Genomic DNA, 21,276 nt, shown 5'->3' on the forward strand with positions numbered 1-21,276 from the left:
ACAATATACGATTATACATCTAATAACAGGACGTAACTTTATAACTACCTTTTATAATGACGTTACATCGTAACAAATCCTTAAATGCTTAATTGGCCAACCCCGTGCCTTTTTAGCCAATCACGTCATAAGAACACTGACTGGCCATTGACCTGGTGGTCTAACATAGAGAGAGACCTCAAGAAAACCCAATTGCCAAAACCGACAATCCAGGACCGACGGGCCTGGCGCAAAAATGTGAGGAGACCCGACCCCAGATAACGGGAGCAGGGACGGACAAAACAGAAGACGTCATAAGAACACTAAAATCTGACGTGTGCATTTAACTTACAATGTTTTAAACATTAACGCACTTGTAGTGAATACGTCACTAACAATTACATTTTAACTGTAAGAGATTCACGGACGAAATCAAAAGCAAATCAGTTGCTGTACAATGAGATTTTAATCATCATCGTTACAATTTTAGGTGCTTGACTCTTGTCGGTGGAATAATCGCCATTCCGTTCTTCTCTCGGCCACTGTTTTGAGCTGCTGATAAGTCACTACGTTGACTGTTTCATTAGCTTGGTCTATACACGTTTCGGCAGTAGCGTAACTAGCGTAAGTAGCGTAACTTGTCAGTCGTCAGGGGGCGCAAATTTGGTGACTGCCCCGGGCGCCATATCCTCTAGCTACGCCCCTGCGTTTTGGTCTTCCTGTGCCTCTCCTTATTAGGGTTCCGTCTCCACTCTGTCCGTCCATCTGTCTGTCACATTGCTAAAATATTTCGAGATCTACTTATTTGTATTCTCCTATCAATTATAGATGCTTGCATGGCAATATAATTTTGGTTTTGCGTATGTATAACTTCTAGAGGTCAGCCATTCAGGTAGTCATTAACTAATAACCCATCGATCGAAACGTATCAGCTATTCAGCTCTTAGCTGATTAGTGAGGCAAACAAACACTTGAACAAATTGACGATTCAAACGCTCGCTGTTCGTAAATAATGTAAACTGCGTAATACTAACCAGAGGCATACTAGGCCAAGGCATGATATGTATCCGATATATACAGCCTGGTTCACATTTGTCTGTCGTGTCGTGTTGTGTTGTGTCTGGTTGTGACGCATATATCGGTTTCATACATTTAATATTAGTACAGCGGCCAGAGGGCCTAATACACCATTCGATGTGACTGGACAGTATTCTACCGACAAATGGTATCGTTGTGTTCGGTAGACTCTACTGAGTACGAAATAAGAACTTGTCACTTTCTAAGAGTGTGGGGGGGATAACTGTGACGTCACAAAATCGGCAGTACAAAGTTTTTAACTTTTTTCTTTTAAATATACCATCTGCCTATTACCCCTCCGGGGAATAGGCGTGATTATGATCTTGATAAGAAGATAAGCATAATTTTGACATTGATGAAAATTTATAGTGTAATAGACCGCGGTCCAGGAACAGATTTCCATGACCAATCGCCTCCCGGGCGAAAACTCGTATAGTGGTTAACGGCTATGTATGATGAACCCTCGTGAACGTCAGCTGCCGCTCCGTTGGTGGGTTGTGGAATGGCAGCAAATAAAGTTTATAAAAAAAACTTAGTCATCGCCTCCCGCTTGATACTTTGTCAGATGATAGTTTAGATGCTTTTGTAAATAAACAAAATCGTCAGCCGATTGTATCGCTGTGGAAAGGCCGTCAGCTGGTCACATGAACATGTAAAAAAGAAAATTATTTTCAGTCATCGGCGTCATCGCCTCCCGTTTGATACTTTGTCAGATGATAGTTTAGATGCTATTGTTAATAAAACAAATCGTCAGCCGGTTGTATCGCGGTGGGAAGACCGTGTTACGCGTTTCGGTGGCTGCCATTCCTCAACCCACCAACGGAGCGGCAGCTGACGTTCACGAGGGTTCATCATACATAGCCGTTAACCGCTATACGAGTTTTCGCCCGGGAGGCGATGACTGACGAAATTTGCGCCTGGCTCGCGCTCCATAATTTTTATCATGAAATAAATAAATCTAAATCTATATTATGTATGTTTTTTTGCCCATGGAAATTTTGCTGCCCCAAGACTTTTTACATTTTTGCTCGTTTTTAATCGATACCGGGTCTGTTTTTTTTTACCGAGATAAAAATATATTTTCTTATTGTTATAATTAATCAAATAATCACCTTATAGTCTTAAATAACATTTTGTGGTTTTTATTAGACATTTCCTAAACCTTATTTATTTATTACAGTTTTTTTTTACTATTTTATTATATCTATGCATTTCTTAATTAATTATTTTGTATATTTCCACTTTAAAATAATTGTAAGTATTTACGTAACCAAATCAATCGAATGTATTCAAAACGTAAATTTAATACACTATCCAAAAGTAAACATCAACTTGTAGCCTGATCAACTTGAACTTTGCCCCATTAAGTTAAAGTTCAGAATGCAATGTCACGATTGCATGCATGATTGTTTGTATTACGTTAAGTGATGTAAGAACACATCAGTCGTTATCGGATAAGGGCGTCTACACACTACAGAAACGTTTTATTTGAATTCTAAGGCTTCTAAATTCTTCGGGCTAAAGTTGTTAAAAATCTTCCCCATTTTCTCTAAGGTTTTAATGTCAAAAATCCTTTCTTAGTGGAGCTCTACAACTTTTTAAGAATAGTATTTAAATGAAGAAACTGTTTTATATACATTTCTTATTACTCTATACATAGAAAGTGGAAAAGCAAAAATTTAAATGTAATAGGGAGAGAATATTATATTTTATCGACTATGGATAAATTATTTTTTCGTAACATTCTCAGAATACCCACGGAGTCAGTCCATCATAGGGGCCGTCCGCTTGTTTGCTACGTTAAGTTATAAAATGTGCCATTTTCAATCAAAAGGGTACTTTACCACATTGTCGGTTGTCAATAAGGCGCTATTTCCATAAAGCATCAATTTGAAATCGACAACCGACAATGTGTTACCTTTTAGTTGAAAACGTCACAAACGTTGCTTGTGTATGGTAGTCCTAAGTTTACAAGCAGTTTGTATGCGCGAAGCGTATTAGTGGGGAACGCTGGGTGCGCACGCGTCGAGATCGGCACTCGTCTTTGTATTGAGGAAAATATGTGAAAATACTTACTATATACTTACTTATAAAAGGGTCAGTAGGGCACACTTTGGGATTTTATCTCAAACCCAAGGCAATGGTCGTATTTATACCGTGATAAAAATGATCAAATATGAAATATTGTTTATTCACAAATGTTGACTAGTGGGTGCCTAATTCACTTCAAATTGTTGCCCTATCACTATTGCCAATTTCCATTGCTTTGATCTCACTGACGTATTGTAGAAATGTTTGAGTTAGAACTAAGAACGGACATCTGTTTATCATAGTATCTAGTTTAAAGTGTTTTTAAAGTGTTTAAACGATCAATATATAGTTATAACATCATTAATTGACGAATACGTCTATAAATCTAAATTGGTTGTAATCAGGCTGATTCCCCTTCGGGGAACTGTAAGTAAATTTCTAATCTTTGGGGAAAACCTTTACAATTATCTATTTCGTGGGACTAAAATAATGTAATTTAAACTGTCAGGTATTCTTTATTATTTTATTAGTTGAATCTTTTTATTATCTTGAAAAACCAGAGGGAAAACAAATATTGTGATTACGTTTGTTAGTTTAACTTTAAAGTTAGTGTGAAAAAGAAAAACGCAAATAATTTGATGACTGCAGTGATTTTTACACAGTTTAATTTTTCTATAAGAAACTAGGCTAAATATTCCGTAACCGGTTTTTGCCAGAAACTGGGTTTTTGGGACATCCAATTGAAATCAATCTCTTGCCAAAATATATTTGTCTTTTTTTAGGGTTAATGAAAAGCTGAACTAAGTTTATTATTTATGTTAAAATTGACTACATTATGCAATTTCTACAGTCACTTCCTAGGTAACGATTACTTCACTTTCACTAATCAAAATTCTTTGTAGAAAAAATAATGAGTCAATTTAAATCTTTAGTTAGATAATCTAAATATTAACACTACTACTAGACAAAAAAAAACTAGGTAAATGCATTCAGGAAACTATGTCAGTGGCTAACTTTCCATATTGTATATGCATTCAGCATAAACCATGCAAAGTATTCGCGTGATTGGCTGGCGGCAAAAAATTGCTAAGCGGACAAGGTGCTCAAAATTATCTGCTCACGCTCTTATTCCTATATCCATAGAGTTGTGTACAGATCCTTTTGGATACTTGGTCCGTTTAGCTACTTTTGTTGATCGACCGGGATATGGCGCCGGTCCACTGGTGTTCTAGGGTATTTAACACCTCATGCATGAATAACAAAAACAAACACATTATTTACTGTTAAAATGAGAGATTGTATTGGCTTAATGACTATATCGCTAGTTCATTTAACGGTGTAAGTGTAATATTAGTCGGGCCAGCCAACCAGTTCGCGTTTTTGACAGCATTTCAGACATTTTCTTACGATAGAGGTAATCAATTCAACTAGTCAGCTACTGGAACGATTAACTGGCATTTAATAGAATTGGACTGCGAAAGAAATAACCAACTAACTGATATGGCTCAGCGACCCAAAGAGGGTCTTGGCCTCCGAAACGAGAGCACTCCTCTTTTCCCAATCCTGCGCCATTTCAAGCCAATTATAGACTTGAAGCTGACGCAGATCCGCTTCTACACTGTCTCCCCAGCGGTATCTGGACGAAAGAAATAAGATTAAAAAATCTTATTTACTATTAATTATATACTGCCATCATATCTTATTAAAAACTCAAAAGACGAGATGATCCACCTAATGTGTTTGATTTGGGATTTTTAACTTTTTAGCCTCATTAAAGTTAAAAGTTGATTTTTTCATTATCAGCTATTTTTGATGTCAGCTACCCTGACATCGATGATTTTAAGTTTTTAAACACAATACAATAATAATAAGAGAAAAACATTGTCATTCAATGCAAACTACTACTGCCTTATCTGCATGTGCGTCTGTTAACTCTTTACACTTGAACGTTCGAATGGATTTAGGTGAAATTTAGTGTGGAGCAAAATTATAGCCCCGTGGCCGCTCTCGTCCTTCCTATGTCCTTATTGACCGAGCTTTAGGGAAGGTCTCCGTTTCAGCTTGGGCAAAAATGCTTTCCTATGTCCGGATGTTCTCCTCTACAGGTCGCAATTGTCAACCGATTCTCGTTTACCTCATTTTATCACGAAAATTATAATTTTACACATACGAAGTCGCAGACAAAATCTAGTATTAAATAAAGTAGAAACCTATGACAGTGTAATGGTCACCACACTACAATAACACTATTTATCAATTTGTTTCAGTCGTCACACGATGCAGCGATAGCAACCAGATGGCGCATAAAACAGTGACTCAAACCATAAGAAAAAACAGAAATGCCGAGTGAAAGTTCCGATTTCAAAAGTGTAGTGATGTGCTGACGTTATCGATATTCGTCAAGATGGATTTGGATAATCTGACTGTGGTGGTGAACTCGACGGCGACGATCTCTTATCCGAGAGAAGCGACCATTTTGGCGGCCGTGTGTGCGTGTATCTTCAGCGTAGTGGGAGTTGTTGGTAAGTTTTCTTTCTTTATTGGTTTATTTATGTACAATATTGATAAAATAATTAATTTGTTCCATAAAGACGTAGGGTATCTGTACCTACCCGAATTCACATTCATTATTTTAATATAAAATATTTAGATCAGTACGGTTTCACTCACTATTATTTTTAATCGCTTTTGGCGACATGTTTCATGTTTTGTTATTTGTGTTGTGTGTTTTAATAGTGAGTAAAACCGTACTGATCGAAATATTTTGAAATATGTCTCATGATAGTTTAATTTCGATAAAGTATTTTATATTATTATCATGTGTGTATCATGATTTAACTACATATAATTGGAGTAAGGTGAGACTTTGACTATGGTAGTCACCCAAAATGCCAAAATATAAATATAGGCACCATGTTCGACCATTGTTGAGGAGCCAAGTCTAGAAACTCTTATTAAACGTTGAAAGATAAAATGAAACGAGTACATTTTGTTACCGAGAGTTTCCGGATTCGCAAATTTTTCATTTCATTCAAATATCAACCGCATAATCATTATTTTTTGCAATTAAATAACTTATACCTACGGTTTAACAATGATAATTAAAAGTCGTATCTTGAATTACCATATTGTCCTGGTGATGACCTATTGTCCGTATGATGGTTAACCCACGTGTTCGAGTTACGTGTATATTATTCGTCAAAAGCGATGACCGTTTGTTTACGCGTCGAATTCAAAGCGTCATAATAACGCGTTCTTTGAACCACATGAAATGAGTTTTTCTGTCAACAAATCGGGTTGCACAACTGTATCTTTTATAGTTAAGAAGTGTACGTTTTACGAAAGAAAACTAGGTAATTAATTGACGCCTAATTTCATTTGATTACTAACTCAAAGTACCTAATTCCTAAATTCATGAATTAAATTAAAACTGTTGAATATCAATCGGCCAAAACATTAAATAAAAACCTACAAAAATACAATCATATTCAAAACGACAGTATATAATAATATATAATTCATTGCATTCTGACTGATAATTCGGCATAACGTAATCAAAACGTGACATTATAAAGTTCAAATAAAATTGACACGATTTTCTTAAAATAAAATAAGTAATCGATACGATAAGCGTACTTACGCAAACATCACTATCACTTAGTGTCCGAATAATCGGTCAAATTATCGGTCTGAGGCGCTAAGTGGCGCTGGCAGGACAGGAGTGTCACAGGACTAACATGACGCATTTAAGGTGTTTATGGTTTTATGGCTTTTAGAAATTTATTTGCTGATAAGACATGTATTTCTCGAAAAAATATTGGCTTTATTTGTGCCTTATTGACCAAGCGAGACTGAAGGTCTCCATTTCACCTTGACTTTAACAAAAAGACTTACGTATGTGCGGAGAGGGAAATCAGTATTTTGTACACATTAAATCATTTTATTGAAGTGATTTATTAAATAATATGATAATTTTTTTTACAATTAGGTTTGTTAAGAACACAAGCGCAATGCTATGTATGCAGATAAAACAATATACTGTGTTAAACAAAACAGTAGCACAGCTGTGTAAACATGAATGTTTCACTTATTTTAAATACCGAAGCACGTGCGGACATCCTGTCAAACATAATCATAGTTATATGAACTAAATATAAATTATAAACTTTTTAAAGTCAATTTTTTTATTCAATTGTTCTAATAACGGTAGGAACTACACCTGCCTGTCTTGCGGTCTTTTTTTTTAACCTGACTTGGGCTCTATTGCACTAGGGCAATTAGAGCGGTTGGACTGTGTGGGGGGAATGGTAGCCTGGGGATAATCCAGGACCCTTCCGCATCACACGAGACGGTTTTGCTACGCTGGAATACTCCTAAAGAGTTTTCGCTCTAGTGGTTGCCACTTCCGTATTGGCTTAAACAGCCATGTAAAACGTTGTCACCCTTCCTGACACTGTTTGTATAGTCTGCAATAGACTGAAAGGCCTATGATGATGATGATGATGATAATGATAGGAACTATTGATTAATTAAATTCCCAAACAAAGGACAGACCTAGTCACCTTAAACTTCTTAATTAATGATTAGACGGATAAATTCTATATCTGGTTTAATTTATTACCCGTATTGGATTTACACACAGTACACAGTATATTTAGGTTTTTTTTCGCGATTTCGGGGTTGGTCCCATAGTAAAACTTGCACAGTATGACCACTATGACCTATGTATTCACATCGCAAAATATTGCCGGTAATTACAAAAAACTGGCCAAGTGCGAGTCGGACTCGCGCACCGAGGGTTCCGTAATTTTTAGTATTTGTGTCGTTTTGAAGCAAAAAATACCACATTGTCGCTTGCCATAAGGACGCTCTGACAGGTTTTTCGTATAAAGATACAAACAATTTTCATCCTTATGGTAACTTGGTAAGCGACAATGTAGTACCTTTTGATTGAAAACGTCACATTTGCTGTTATAGCGGGAACAGAAGTACATCATCTGTGAACATTTCAACTGTCTAGCTATCACGGTTCATGGGATGCAGCCTGGTGACAGACATACGGACAGCGAAGTCTTAGTAATAGGGTCCCGTTTTTACCCTTTGGGTACGGAACCCTAAAGAAAACACCCTGTATATGTATAACAACTTTGTGGTCAGATTTTTGACTGTTTAGCAATACTTAATTAAATTATTTAAGCCCATAAAATCAATATTCATTGTATCTTAGATTTACCAACTAAAAAGTCAAATTTAATTTTCGTAATACATACAAAGTTAAACATCAGTTCAGTTCAAATATATTTATTTCTCTAAGATTATAGATCACTTAAAGCGAGAAACAAAGTTTTAGTAATTAATAACATAAATTACAGGTAATCCATAAGCGAGCATATTATTTTTATTAAAAATGGATGTCGGTATTTTTAAATTCAATTATTATAACAACTTATTTGAGCACTCGTAAGATAACAAAACATATTATTTGATTTCATTTTCTTTTCATAATTTTACGGTTTCACTCACATATCCGATCAACATCGAATCGGTCGTACTCGGAATTACACATACTAAGATTCCAATATGTAATTTTCTGTCCTACTCAGAATTCGGCATAATGAGAATCTGAAGTGCTAGGAATTTGAGATTTTAATAACCTAACATTTTAGGAACTTGGATAACTTAGAAAATGCCCTATTCATAATCAAACCTATTTAGAATCCGAATTAAATAGAAACTGGCAACCTTAGAGTCGTACTTACTCGGATTAAGGCCTAAACCTCAACTGATTTAATACGAATCTGTCCTGGCCCGCCTAAAGGAATATATTACCTAAGTCCTTTTTGAAAGTTCTCCAAAACCCAACTCCCAATTTGGGCACGTCATATTTGTGCATTAAAGTAAACGTCAGCTAACGACAAGACGAGTAGGCGGGTTCGAATTCGGGGAATCTTTTAAACGAGACGGACTAACAAGATATACTTTCACCGAGTACAGTCACTAACATAAATAAGGAAATCGCTAAATAAAAAATAAAAGAAATATCTTTATTTCAGAACATTCAAAATACCATACAATATTGTTAGTACCATCGTTATAGCTATCGTTATGTAGCTAAGCGGTCGCATCGTTCAAAATTACAAATGTCTGAGATATCATTATTTAAACCCGTCATGTCACAGACGGAGCGATAATTATATCGGCAAATACCGACAGATATCTTAAGAGTATCGCTAAGCACCATATACGCTAACGATACCAAAATATATATCGCTTCTGTCTAGCGCTTCCATTGTGAGAGAGACGAAATATACCAAAATATATATCGTAATGTACCGAGCTATAACATATCTAAAGGTATATATGCGTTAAGATATCGTAGATACCAAAATATATATTACAGCTTTGTGTGTGGACTGTCAAATAGTACGTAAAAGATATCGAAAGATGCCGTATCCTACGGTATCTGCCGATATATTATCGCTCCGTCTGTGACGGGATTTATGCCGTGTACGGGAATGACATCCGTGGTGGAGAATTAATATCGATATCGATGAAAAAAGTACGTCAATCCCTATGATCGATGATCTTTTAAAAAGCTCTTTTACCAAATAAATTAGGTTTCGTGTTTTTTGTTTTCTCTAGAGCCAACTATAACATAGTAACGCAGCGAAAGCGAACAACTCGCGAACGCGATGCGAAGCGGCGCTTCGGGCCGATAGTGCGGCGTTCGCGTTCGCAACGAGATCGCCCACGTAGGACACTTCTATAGGTATATTAGGTATCAAAGGATTGATTCACCCCGCACCGCATCGCTTCGCTTCGCGTTCGCGTGTTGTTCGCCTACTTCGCCTACGTAGTACGCTGCGTTAGAGAATATTCTGCAATTTGCACATTACTAGTGTGTAGACGACTGTACGGTAACGGAACGTACACGCACGTAACAATTTACTTATCCAGTGTAGCGTGTTAGTGCTATTAGTATTACTTTAATATTTAGGTGACTGGGATCATGTTTCAGTCACTTTCATAATGCCTACTAGTTTATCTACAGGGGCCCGTTTCTAAAAAACTTGTAACTTGTAATTCAAGTGGAAGTCCCTTTCTAATAAAAGCTGTCACAAAGTGAAACAAGTTACAAGCTTTTGAGAAACGGGCCCCAGAACTCGAGTCGTTAACTAGTTCGCCTATTTTATAGCAATCAAATATCTTATACTACGGCTTTACCTAAAGGCTAATAAAGTCTCAAGTGACGTCACTATGAATCCCCCCTTTTTAGGGTTCCGTACCCTAAGGGTAAAAACGGGACCCTATTACTAAGCTAAGACTCCTCTGTCCGTCTGTCCGTCTGTCTGTCACCAGGTTGCATCTCATCAACCGTGATAGCTAGTCAGTTGAAATTTTCACAGATGATGTATTTCTGTTGCCGCTATAACAACAAATACTAAAAAGTACGGAACTTCGGTGGGCTAGTCCGACTCGCACTTGTCCGGTTTTTTTCAGTGTTGCTTGTTGCTGCCTAAATATCACTGAAAATATAAAATCTTGCTTTGATCAGTAAAATAGAACCCATGAGAGTAAGTTTTCGTAATATAAGTAGTGTTTCGTAAGTTTGATTTGATGCCTCCCAGGAAGCATTTATACGTCATTATGACGTCAGCGACGTCTTTATGACGTCATTGTTACGTCAATATGACGTCGCTGACGTCACAATGCTACCTGGGTTGCGCCTGCGGCGGGGAGTTGATAGAACTCGACCCCCGCAGACTTGCACAATTTTGTGACAGTTGCAGAGCACTTTTTCACAGCTCATGAATAAAATAAAGAAATTAACGGCTTGCCTTCGAATACGATATTCGTATGTCGGTGCTTGGTCAACTCAAATTACGCTAACATCACACCAATCAATATAATTGTAATGTCCCCTTAAATTGCAACATTTCGTGCATAGTTAGAGTAAACAACTAAACATTGGGGTCGTCCCTTCATGCCTATAGCCCCTAGCTGTCAGGGGACATCGTTATATTAATGTTCTCGTCACGTTCGATCCTTAGTTACTAAGCAATATATTACTTAAATTCTCAAACAATATCGTTATATCGATTCCCAATTTGAAGAGAGCACGATTTCGTGGTATTTTTGTTGATGCCACGTATTCTACTTTCGTACTTTCAGAATGATGATAAGACGGGATATCAGAGATTCTGCTAAAATACAGCTAGATAGACTAATTATAGAATTAGCGTAGATACTCTATCTAGCAATAATGAATAAATAATGAGACAGGGATTAAACACACATTTGTTGTATCTTAATTAACAGAACAAATGCATTATCTCGTCTTCCGAAAAGTAACGGATAACCTTCCAGTCTCTAAAACCGTATCTCTGTTGTAACTTGCCGAAAGAAGTCATGACCTGACTTCCTAAGGGCCTATACCGCGAAAAACGAAAATCGAAATTTCGCTTATCGCTCTTGCATATTCGAGCGATATATAGAGGGGCAGATAATTACATTTATTTTTTCGGTTTTCGTGATAGAACCTCTAGATTACCCCACAAGACTGACTGACTGATTGACTCACAAGTCACACGTAAGTAGGTACCTACCTATTTACCAGCAGAAAACAACAACTTAAAAAACAAATTGCAGAACTTCCGAAAGGGTTGCACTTGTTATAATTGTTAATTCGTTGCTATAAATAAATCGACAATTTAAATGGCGTCCATTTTGCAAAGCACTTAGCAATCGAGTTGAGTGGCTAATCCATTAGCGGGATATTAGCAGTTGTTTGTCTTCTATACCACAGTGGTGGCAAACAAACGTATATCCTGTTGATGGTCGGATGCATTCTCATTCCCAACTCCCAACTTAACTCTTCAGCTACTTTTGGAACCGAGGCAATTCAGTTAGCATTTATACGTCATCATGACGTCAGCGACGTCTTTATGACGTCATAATGACGTCATTGTTACTCCAATATGACGTCACTGACGTCACAATGCTACCTGGGATAGGTACTTATGTGAGTGTAACGCAGGGACGCCCCGCCTGGAGCAAGCGGGCTGTCGGCTTGTTGCGTTCATTCAGCCCAATTCCCTGAAGTTGGAGCTCCAGGATACTGTCCCGGCAGCATCTCCCACACTCTTCTCAAATCTTCTTGTTTTCCTACAGAACAGAAGGACATCTTTAAGTTCGACGTCCTTTAGTGGGAGTAGGTAACTTACAAGTTCTTAAGCCACAGAAATAACAGCTTATGGTTGTCTTAGATGGACGAAAATGAAACAGTTTAATGTTGACCTAATACCTTACTAGGGACACAACTATCAGAGACTCTACATGGAGAACGAGTAGAGTCGAACCAAAGCTAACTCTGCAAGGCATTTGCAATGAGAAAGTGCGGTAATGTCATCAATAATGGCAACTTTGTTCTGTTCAAGTCGGTGCAAAGTTAGCTTAGACAGACTCTACCCATATTTGGCGCCAGTCCCACAGATAGTAGCATTTTGTGAGCATTTTCGACATCTGTATCTGGTATCCCCATTAAAGCCTTACCCAAGTCACTGCTCCAAAGATTAAGACGAAACTCCCTTCTAAACAGATATTTTTTGTTCTAGGCAACTTTGTCACAACCGTGGCCCTCCTCATGCACCCTAAACTCCGGACCCACGTCACGACCATGTTCGTGCTCTCCCTCTGCGTGTCAGATCTGATGTTCTGCGCAATAAACCTACCACTGACTGCGCGGAGGTTTATACGAGCAGATTGGGGGTTAGGCGAGCAGCTGTGTCAGATGTTCGCTTTCGTGTTCTACGGGAATGAAGCAGTTTCGCTACTGTCAATGGTGGCTATTACAATAAACAGGTAAGACTATGTACTTTACATACATACATAAGTCACAATCATGTTCGTGCTCTCCCTTTGCGTGTCCGACCTGATGTTCTGGGCAATTGTCAATTATCCCTAAAGAAAGTTACAAAATTCGATCACTGGATCTGGCTTCCTTAAAGGATGACTCACGTTAGACCGGGCCGTGTCCGGGCCGGAGCTTCCGGCGCTTCGTTTTCTATGGAAAGCATCACGTGATCACCTGTCATGTCATATAAAAGTAAGCGCCGGACACTCCGGCCCGGACACGGCCCGGTCTAACGTGAGTCATCCTTAAATTGTTATAAGTGATGACGGTTGAGAAAATTACACTCAAGCCCTTCAGACTCTCAAGAGGTATAATATAACTCCGGGAACCCTCTTCAAGTGTCATTCACATGGCTCATTAAAGCTTGCATTGACAATGACTTGAGGCACGTGAGTGATGTTAGTGACCAATTAAAGGATAAGATTTGATTTATACATACACTGCAATTAGGTTCACGTTTCTACGGTAGACATATCCGGATGATTGAACCGTTTGATATATATTCTGAATAACCGTTTATAACCGTTTCTGATTAAACCCTTAATTAAATTAGATCTCTGCAGAAAACCCGTCTGCTGGATTTTATTATTTTGACTTTTCGTTAGGTGTTTCAATGGGACAATCGGCATCAGTGAGGAGCTAGTTAAACCTTGTTTTTATATCCCAGAATCTATATACTTTTCCGACAATTCAATTGCCCCAATTTCGCCAACCATAGATAGGTTCTCCAACCATTTTAAAACAAAATTGACACAAAATTAGAATGATTGGTTAGTTTAATTGCCCAATCGAACTGCCCAATAGTTTCTGGAATATAAAAATACAGCTTATGTCAACAATTTCCCCAGCAAACAGGTATACAAGCCATTAAATTCAAATCATGGCCCGCAAGCACGACAGTTTAGATTTAGATTGCATTAATATTAATGCATGGTGTTAGACGACGGCCGTTCAACTTTGGTCAGGTTTGTTCAAGGAATTGATATGGATTGGAATGGGTTAACGTTGTGCGCTATTTCTCATGCCATGCGCCAGAGTAGGTATATTTCTAGGGCCTTATTTCTACTAAGTATAGCACTGATTTAAACTTTCACCATTTACCCAGTCATTAGTAACTTTAGTAAGTGTAAGCGAAAACAAATATCGAAAGTTGAAAAATCGAATATTGTGAGTGTTGTGTGTCGACCCGGTGACATCCCTAGTGCGCAAAACGTTCAAGTTAATAAACAAGATTAAGTGCGGGTAGTTCGAAAACCTCGCGCGCCTAGAAGATGTTGATGTCAACTTTAGCCAGTCTTCTCCGAGACCACGGGGACAACGCCGTCCTCGAAACGTCGGAGGTAAATTTAAAACTTATTTTACGCGATTAAGTCCCGTCGTTGTAAATAATACTAAGTATAGCGTTCAGGACGTAACTTCACAACAATTTATCTAACCCTTCTGTTCTGTCAGTCTGTCCCTAATATCTATAAGGACAGGTCCCTAATAAACACTCTGACAATAAAGCATCTATCTTCTGACAGTTCTACGCACGAAAACAAATGAAAACGAATGCGTGTATCAATTAGACACCCCTATGCAGGCCATTTGTGTTACAACATTTCAATTCATATCAAATTGAAGTTATTGTGATCTTAAATGCTGCAGACAACAGTTACATTTTGTTACGAAATTATGTAAAATACAGCTTTGTTTCTTTTATGTAGGGCAGATTATTGTACGGTGTGTTTGATGATTAATAAAGGGGCCACTGACTAACAGTCCGCCGGACGATATCGGCCTGTCAGTTGTTCGGAACTGTCAAATTTTTGTTCTAACTGACAGGCCGATATCGTCCGGCGGACTGATAGTCAGTGGGCCCCTTAAGTATAACCACGTATGTATTATGTTAGGTATGAATGTCAAAATAGACAAACCTTCGTATCATATCAAAGTCTTAACGTTGCTTGATTAAAGTTATTTGATTTAGGATTATTAAATTGTATTGGATATGATGTAGTGTAAGTACGTATAAATGCCATATTTAGTAAATATACAACAATTCTTAATTTACACAGAAGATATTATATTTCGGAGTGATCAAAAAAACAGTATAAAATTTTTGACAAAAATTTCCTTAGATCCCTGTGGTTGGGGCGTCGGGCACATAAAAACTAGGGGCCCACTGACTATCAGTCCGCCGGACGATATCGGCCTGTCAGTTAGGACAAAAATTTGACAGTTCCGAACAACTGACAGGCCGATATCGTCCGGCGGACTGATGTGTGCCAGTTTTTATTACACAGCTTACGTTGGTTAATACTGTAGCGATGTGCTTAACTGCTTACTCTTGTGAACAACAACCCGTAACTCATGTCAAGATGTTAATCCCGTACACTGACTGTGAAACTTTAATTATTATTCTCTTAAAAAACATTGAACTTGAACAAGTTTTTCTTCAACCTATTCGAATTTAGAAGGCCTATTACAAATATTTCATAAGAAATTTTACGCAATCAAACAGCGCGTGGTACACTTTGTTCTTCTTAGTGCTTTCCTGGTTTCATGATGAGTTTTTTATTAAGGCGGTTCCCTGAGCCAGAAGGCGAAAAATCTCCTTATATGATCCTGTTTTTCTAAGAGGCGTTGATATTCGTAGACGTGAAAAAAAAATGTAGTTCTTGACTATTTTATCTTTAATATCATACACGATACGATAGATACGATACACGAATTATGACACTTCGCTCGATACAATTAATTCCCTAAGTAACCTCTATCTCGGACTTTTAATCCAACTTTACTCGGTTATTTATTATGTGATACTATAATAGCTTTCGAATTTCGATATTATTGGGTAACGTTTTTAAAATAAATAAAAATCGACAAAATTCGATCAAAATTGACACTTGGCGCGCATGATCTTTCCCGTTCTTTCTTGCGAAATGTGACAGAGACAGCGGCAAACCGATGGAACGGCCTTAATTCCAATTATTGGCACAGATTTTATTGGTTTTAACGAAATCAACTGCCCAATAACTGGAGGCCCTAGCCAAGATCATAATAGATTGCAGGAGACGAAAAAAAACGCTTCTTTCATACATTATTTACGTTTATCATAGGACGGGGCGTTGTCTAAAATAAATATTGAAAACCTGAGAAACAGATCCTGAAAGAATGTCTCAAATTTGTACGAAAATTGTACTTTCCACTACGTCACGCACATACAAGTGAGAAAAATTCACACTAAAACGTGACGTAATAGAATGGACATTTTGGGACATCTTTTTTTAATGGTAGGATGGAGAATGCTTTCGATTCTGAGTAGAATGAGCCCAAGAATGTCCAGATTGGAAGAATTCATTTTAAATATTTCTGCATACGATTTTCATCTTGAGTAGGCCTCCTGAGCTTTTAACCCAGAGGGGAAACTAGGCAATAAGATTACTCCGTTTTCCTCACAACGTGTTCGTAAATCAGGTCCATTGATTCGATCCCGGGTTCGAACCAACGACCTCCAGCTTGAGAGCCGCTTAAGCTGCTCCAAATACGAAAAATAAAAATCCTCTTTATTTTCCTTCCACTTTATGATCGTTCCATTAAACCAAACTAACCAGAGTCATAACCATGATCGTAACCACCACAATGTCTTACTGAATGACGTAGGTCCTTTGTATACAGGGTGTCCCTAGCCATTGGACACGGCCGAAATGTACATATATGCATTAGGGTATTTAGAACCAGTGTACAAAGTATCATAACAACCGGTGTAGCGGTTACGAAGAAATTAACAAATCAAGATTTTTTCCTTTGGAGCAGCCTGTATGTGTTAGTAGCTCCTGAGGTAATAAATAGTATGAAACCTTCTTGGACCTTCTTGATTATCTTTTTTCATTTATGACACTAATACGATTATGACTTATGACATTGCAAACTGCAAATTGACAATTGTCAAAAGCACTGCCAATGATTAATACAGTGTGTTTCTTTTTGTTGTCGATTATTGGAAATAACTTTTGTTTGAATTTTTTTTTTTATCTTTTGTTCTAATTAAAAAAATATTAACGTTAGAGCATTCCTGAGAAGTAACCCTACGTGGGATTTCAGGGTTTGTCCAATGGCTAAGGTCATCCTGTATGCACACTTAAGTTAACACCGATACATGGTGTTGTCAGAAAACAAATCTGCCTTTATGTTCGAATAAAATCGGTTTACATGCATAAAAATCTGGTGCATACAGCGTGAGAGCGTTTGAAAATGAGCCTTATTTGGTTGGTGTAGAGTTTAGTTTTACTATGAGCGGTTGTAAGTACTGAAACAAAAATGAGGTAAGGATGTTAAGGTTAAGTCATAAGCTGATGCGATTTTGACGCGCCTAAATGTTTATTTTTTGGGAATTTTACTTTTAATCGTTTTTCGTACCCTCGTCAAGTGTCTATCGTTTAAATGCATCTTCTTTAAATGACACATTAAAATGAAATCATTTCATTTTTATATTTGCAACTCGTATTTTATCTGTATTTTTTTCGCAACACCTTATTGATAAATCTACTGGAATTTTCTAGTTCTCACGATACAGGCTTGACCTAGTGAGAGGGCTACTGCTAATCAAATTCTCATATTTGTAAGTGAAACCGATTTGTTTTATCCTATATTTCATCTATGCCTGGTAACGAAGTAAATTTTTTTTTTTTTTTTGTATAAACTTGTTCAAGATCAGTAATTAATTATAAATATGAGCTCTGTTGTATGTCTAGCCACTCTACACGACAATAGCCACACACAATGGCAACTCTAATATAAAGTAGGTAAGTAAAATAAGTAAAAGTAATGTAATAAGATAGTTTTTATTACTTACATTTTTGGTTTTTAATTTTTTTTAAGAGTAAGTTTTTTTTAATTACGAAGTCTCTTACGTTAGCAAGAAGTCGCTAGCATTTTGTTTCTTGCAGCTCCACGGTTCATGTAAAAATAAACCCATTGACGGGGTCGGCAGCCGGCGCATAAAGGCGCTCTGTTCGGCTCGAGTGCTGCTGGCTGAGCTGCAGATGAGCCGGTCATCGGTCACGGGTTATAGGACTTATAGGGTCTTGGATAACATTGCCATTTGTGTTACAAAAACGCAGTAAAAATAATGTTTCGAGCCCATCTAAGCTAACTTTGCACCGACTTAAATAGAACAAAGTGAGGGAATGTCATTATAAACTTCATAGTGTCTTAGAAATTTGGCATTAATGATGACATTGTCACACTTTGTCATTGCAAAAGCCGTGCGGAGTTTACTTGGTCTGACTCTACATAAATAATCGACTCGTTTAAACACTGAGAAGTTTTGGATATTTCACTGATAAAACCTACCTGTAAAAAAAAATCCGCTTTACGCGTCGGAAGTTGAATGTCTATTCGTCTTTTAAATCTGCGACGTGTTTGATTAAAGAAATTGCAGTTAGTTTCAACATAATAGTTTAGTTTCACGGGACAGGCTTTGCCTAGTGTGGGGGTCAGTATAAATTGTAAATGTTTCTGGAAATAAACTATATTTTGTATTTGTAATTAAAAAATTACATAAAACTATGTTTTTTTTTCTCCAATCATGATGGAAGGTTTGGTGCCATTTCTTTTAAAAAGGTAGAAAGTAATTAAAGGAAAGGGAATTAATATGTTGCCAGTATTTAAAAATTAGTGTTAAGTTTTTATTTTTAGACACTTTTATTTGGTTTCATTCGCCGCGTATATTTCTTTGTAAGTATTTACGTTTATTTATTTATATATGTACTTCAAACCTTGTAACTGTCACTTGTTGTAACTGTTGTTTACCATCTACATCTACAGTAACATCAGTATTCGTAAACGTCTCCTGCTGTAAACTCTGAGATTCGTATTCGTAAATACATCAGCAATGTCATTTACATTCGTTATGGGCGACCCTATTGTGTGCTCGTTATGGTCTTTGTTGGTGCTCTTTTATGCACTACCTCGTAACAAAAGTTGTTTGCGTTGTTTATCTCAAGATGTGAGGAATACACAATGGCAGGATTAACATTTTGTGATTATCTGTTATATTAAAGAAACATAATATATGGCATTAAAACTTCTGATGTTTTTGTTATTTTTGAAAATCAAACGAACGCAATGTGCACAGTTTTTAGAACAATCTGATTAAATTGATAGTTTAATGGTGTGGTGTGCTGGTGTGGACGCAAAAATGAGATCAAAGGACATTGGCTTACCGATTCCATTATGAAATTGTGTATGTGCGGACGTTTAACGAAATGAGACAATCGAACAGTCGTACAGACAACAACAGGCAACAGAAATAGCTAAGCGGGCGCTGTGTTTAAAATGACCCAAAATACAACTTTGTATTAAATTGATTCCCATCCCACATAAACTATACTTAAAAATAGCAGCATCATACACGAAAGCATCTTTATAACCTTAGTTATCCTGTATTGCCAAGCTTTGTTTTAATACCATAATTATCTTATCCCCAGTCGAGTGTTTGTCTTGCCACTTTCCCACAGCGATAAGGGGAGTGCTGCTTGACGATAAAATGATAAAACAAGTGATAACGGGCTTACTGGTTTGAAAAGCGTTAATTTATTGCACTTCATGTAGGGTCATTTACGACTATTGTTTGTTAAATTGGCGTATACTCTACCGACAAGAGTCATGCTCCTAAATTATGATGATGATGATGATTGTTAGATTACGTAATATTGGGTCTAAACACGAATAGACTAGGTACTTATTTGGAACATGCATGCTGCAGAAATATTACGAAATAATTGCCGACTTCACATTTTACATTAATTTGGGGTTCATGAACCTGTTTATTGAACAAACATACTTAATGAAATATTTTTCATGCATGTTCCTAATTGCAAAACGTTATCGATGTCTGTAAGTTTTATTTGAATGGATAGCATATTTTCTAAAACAGGAAGCACCTGAAGTGGACTTCAAATTTTTAAACAGAACGATTATAAATAAAACAATCCATTATTTTCTTTTTAGGGTTCCGTACCCAAGGGGTAAAAACGGGACCCTATTACTAAGACTCCGCTGTCCGTCTGTCTGCCATCAGGCTGTATCTCATGAACCGTGATAGCTAGACAGTTGAAATTTTCACAGATGATGTATTTCTGTTGCCGCTATAACAACAAATACTAAAAAGTACGGAACCCTCGGTGGGCGAGTCCGACTCGACCTTTTTTGTTAAATACCTACGTATTTAATAGTTCCAAAGTTTCCCACCGGTAGGGGACCTTGGCGAAATACAAATCTATCAAATTAGTTGCAGGCAATGTCTGTTTGTAAACGCAGGATATCAATTTTGATCCAATCGTCACGGTCTTTAATTGTTGAGCCGGGTTTAGTTACTTATACAATTACACTTACTGGTCATTTCATAACAACCAAATTAGCTTGAATCCTAAAGTACTCAACAAAATAATAATTGTCTTTTATTGTGTTAAAGGTAAAGGTGAAATTGTGTTGTTACAGATACACTCTGATCGCGTACTATGACATGTACGCCTCCATCTACACCACCACCAAGATCTGGGTGCAGTTACTACTCATCTGGATTGTGTCCTTCGGTCTCATGGTAGGTTTGACTAATACATATTAAATGGACGGTTCCAAATTCCTTTTATTGCCTGCTTGCTCTTATTACTTTTGATTTACTTTGAAAAAAATATACTACTTAAATAATGCACGTCTTTATTTTAATAATAATTTTCATAGAGGAACCAGCTTGTAACATTTTTAAACCAATGAAATATTAATTTATTTATAAGCTTACTTTGAGGTTTTGAGCAAAGGGGTCATCCATTAATTACATCACACGTTTAGGGGGGGAGGGGGTCAAGAAAATGTGACATCCTGTGACAAGGGGGAGGGGGGGGGTCACAAACTATGTGACGTCACTTTATACGGGTATTTCATTTTGAAATTATGGTATTTTTAATAAAACTTATTTACATTATTTTATTCGCTGTACAGTTAAATAACAAGTTTTTGGAACGATAATCGTTTTTATTCGTTTAATTTTCTTTCCTATCAGTTTTGGGTTATAAAATTACTAATATTTCTTTCGTCAAAAATATTTTCATAAAATATTAATAATACTTAATTCGCCGATTTCATTGGACAAGGAAGGGGTCAAAAAACCACTAAATTCGTGTGACGTAATTAATGGATGAACCCAAACTCGTAAAATATATAGACATTATGTTATGTGATGTGTTATTTCTGTTTCTTATTCCTAGGTATTTTGTATCTTGTACCTACTT

The 21,276-nt window shown here is 37.0% G+C and overlaps 1 protein-coding gene across 2 annotated transcripts in view; it reads left to right on the forward strand.

Annotated features, from left to right (window-relative positions):
• Positions 1-21,276, forward strand: part of LOC134745634 (protein trapped in endoderm-1) — a 49,551-nt gene that overhangs the window by 21,895 nt on the left and 6,380 nt on the right. For both annotated transcript variants that reach the window (XM_063679746.1, XM_063679747.1), the window contains exons 2-4: positions 5,355-5,609; positions 12,702-12,948; positions 20,486-20,588. In XM_063679746.1, coding sequence (XP_063535816.1) covers positions 5,492-5,609; positions 12,702-12,948; positions 20,486-20,588 — 468 coding nt within the window. In that variant the 5' untranslated portion in view covers positions 5,355-5,491. The remainder of the gene's footprint in view (positions 1-5,354; positions 5,610-12,701; positions 12,949-20,485; positions 20,589-21,276) is intronic.

Source organism: Cydia strobilella, chromosome 11 (assembly GCF_947568885.1).
Source record: "Cydia strobilella chromosome 11, ilCydStro3.1, whole genome shotgun sequence".
Taxonomy (NCBI): domain Eukaryota; kingdom Metazoa; phylum Arthropoda; class Insecta; order Lepidoptera; family Tortricidae; genus Cydia; species Cydia strobilella.